Source organism: Pygoscelis adeliae, unplaced genomic scaffold (genome assembly GCF_000699105.1).
Source record: "Pygoscelis adeliae isolate BGI_AS28 unplaced genomic scaffold, ASM69910v1 Scaffold13, whole genome shotgun sequence".
NCBI lineage: Eukaryota > Metazoa > Chordata > Aves > Sphenisciformes > Spheniscidae > Pygoscelis > Pygoscelis adeliae.
Window position 1 is genome coordinate 3,045,523 of NW_008824499.1, and position 2,100 is coordinate 3,047,622.

Consider the following 2,100-nt stretch of genomic DNA (forward strand, 5'->3'; position numbering starts at 1 on the left):
CAGAAGTCACCTCCTTCTTTTCCTCCTCCCCACTTTCCTGCCCTGAGAGAATAGTTTCTTTGCAGACTGATCTATTCCCAGATCACGTTGCCCATGCTGCTTTGTAGCAGCATGTTCTGAGGCAGCCAGGAGGGCAACCTGGGGATAGGGAGAGGTACTGCAAAGAGGTTCTTCTGATTACGTGACTTTAGACAGCTATAGTAAATGGCCAGACTGCTGTTGGGCAAGTCTCAGAGGTAGAGATGTGGTAAGAGCTGGATAGTGCTCTTGGGATGTGTTTTGTTCTTTGTGGCTGCTCTTGCTTTGTCTTAAGTCCAACCTGAGTATTCCTGGGAGGTTTAATAATTACTTGTCTCAAGTCCTTAAGGATTGTTATATTTTTACTTTTATTAAAATACCTGCCTTGCAAAGGGGTTTTTGGTGGTTTGTTTTTTTTTCTCGTTGGTCTTTTTTTTCACAAGCCTCTCTGCAAGCTGGTGGTAGCTATGCAAGGTAGTTTGCTGCATCCTAGGGAGCTGTCGATCCCAGTTTCTGTTAGACATTCAAATGAACAAAGGTTTTGCAACCTGAAAGCAGAGCACTCTGCGTTTTGGACAAAATCCACTTCCCTCAGCAGGCCTTGCAGGTGATATGTTTAGTGTTGCTTCTGATTTGTCTGTAGGATCTTCCTTGTTTTCAGCAGCTGCCTGTTTTTCAATACATGTAGGTCATAGCTGAGCTGTGCTATGTGTGAACTGTGGGAGGGAGAGTGAGGATTGCTTTTCTTTTTCCACTGCAGGCTGTGGATTGTAAGCTTATCAATGTGTTTTGGGCAATTATAATTGCACTGGGATAGAGTTGTGGGAGGGAGGGACATCCCCAGATCAGGGGGTCAGGTGTTGTCATTCCCCTCCTGATGCTGAGAGCCCTGTTGAACTTGCAGGTTGCCATTGCTGGAGCACCCGTCACGCTGTGGATTTTCTACGACACTGGTTACACAGAGCGTTACATGGGCCACCCAGATCACAACGAGCAGGGGTATTACCTAGGTTCGGTGGCCATGCAAGCTGAGAAGTTTCCTTCTGAGTAAGTTTGGTTCTGGCCCTTGCCTTCTACTTTTCCTACCAGGAAAGTTCAAGCCCTGTGGACACATTTTTATCTCCCTCTTCTTGGCAATTGAATTCTGGAATCACAAATGCTAGTATTAAATAATAATTAAAAAAAAAAAAGACCAAAACCCAACACTAATAAACTTAATAGACTTGAATGAACATTTGCATAATTACAGGCCATTCCGTGTAATCCCTTTTATCCTAGCTGTAATTAAAGACTGTCTTTTATGTCTAAAGAAATGACAAACATATCTTCAATTATATGATTAGCACTTCAGAGCTGCATTAAGCTAGACAAAAATTACTTGATCAGAATGCTTTCTGCATGCTCTAAGGCTGTATCAGCACAGCGCTGTCTGCAGAGCAGGCTGAGACCATGGGCTTTCTTGCCAAAGAGCTGAAAATCAGCAGTGATTCTGAGCAAGTGTTAAGCCATTGTATTGTCCAAGCTAGGAAGTACTTCTGAGAATAAAGAAGATACACAGATGAAAGGTCTGACCATGATGTGCATATGCAGGAAGAACATTTAGAGGGGGAAAGAATAGGTTTGAGACACATCTCCATCCAGAGTAATTTACTATAGTGAAATCACTGTCTTCAATGCAAATATTTTTTTCTGTTGAGTATTTTTGAAGGGATGTTTGTGGACTGTGAAATGACTGGCAGGTTCTGGGATGCTGTCTAGAAATGTTTGTCTCTTGCTTTTCTCAGACCAAACCGTTTGCTGCTGCTACATGGATTCTTGGATGAGAATGTTCACTTTGCACACACTAGTATTTTGCTCAGCTTTTTAGTGAGAGCTGGGAAACCATATGACTTACAGGTAAGGCCAGAACTGGGATGTAAAGGTAATGTGTCTGTCTTTGACTGAGGAGTCCATTATTGGAACTTGTAACATGGCTGTGCTGGGCAGCTGGGAATTCTAGGGTAAAACTGTAGTATTTGAGCCTAAAATTTTTTTAAAAGGAAGATTTTATGAGTAAACAAAAAAAAAATAGGCAAATGAGAA

General features: G+C 42.3%; 1 protein-coding gene across 1 annotated transcript in view; it reads left to right on the top strand.

Moving 5' to 3' along the window:
• The window catches only part of DPP8 (dipeptidyl-peptidase 8), a 27,793-nt gene that overhangs the window by 20,706 nt on the left and 4,987 nt on the right, over positions 1-2,100 (top strand). The window contains exons 17-18 of the mRNA XM_009321456.1: positions 923-1,065; positions 1,803-1,914. Coding sequence (XP_009319731.1) covers positions 923-1,065; positions 1,803-1,914 — 255 coding nt within the window. The remainder of the gene's footprint in view (positions 1-922; positions 1,066-1,802; positions 1,915-2,100) is intronic.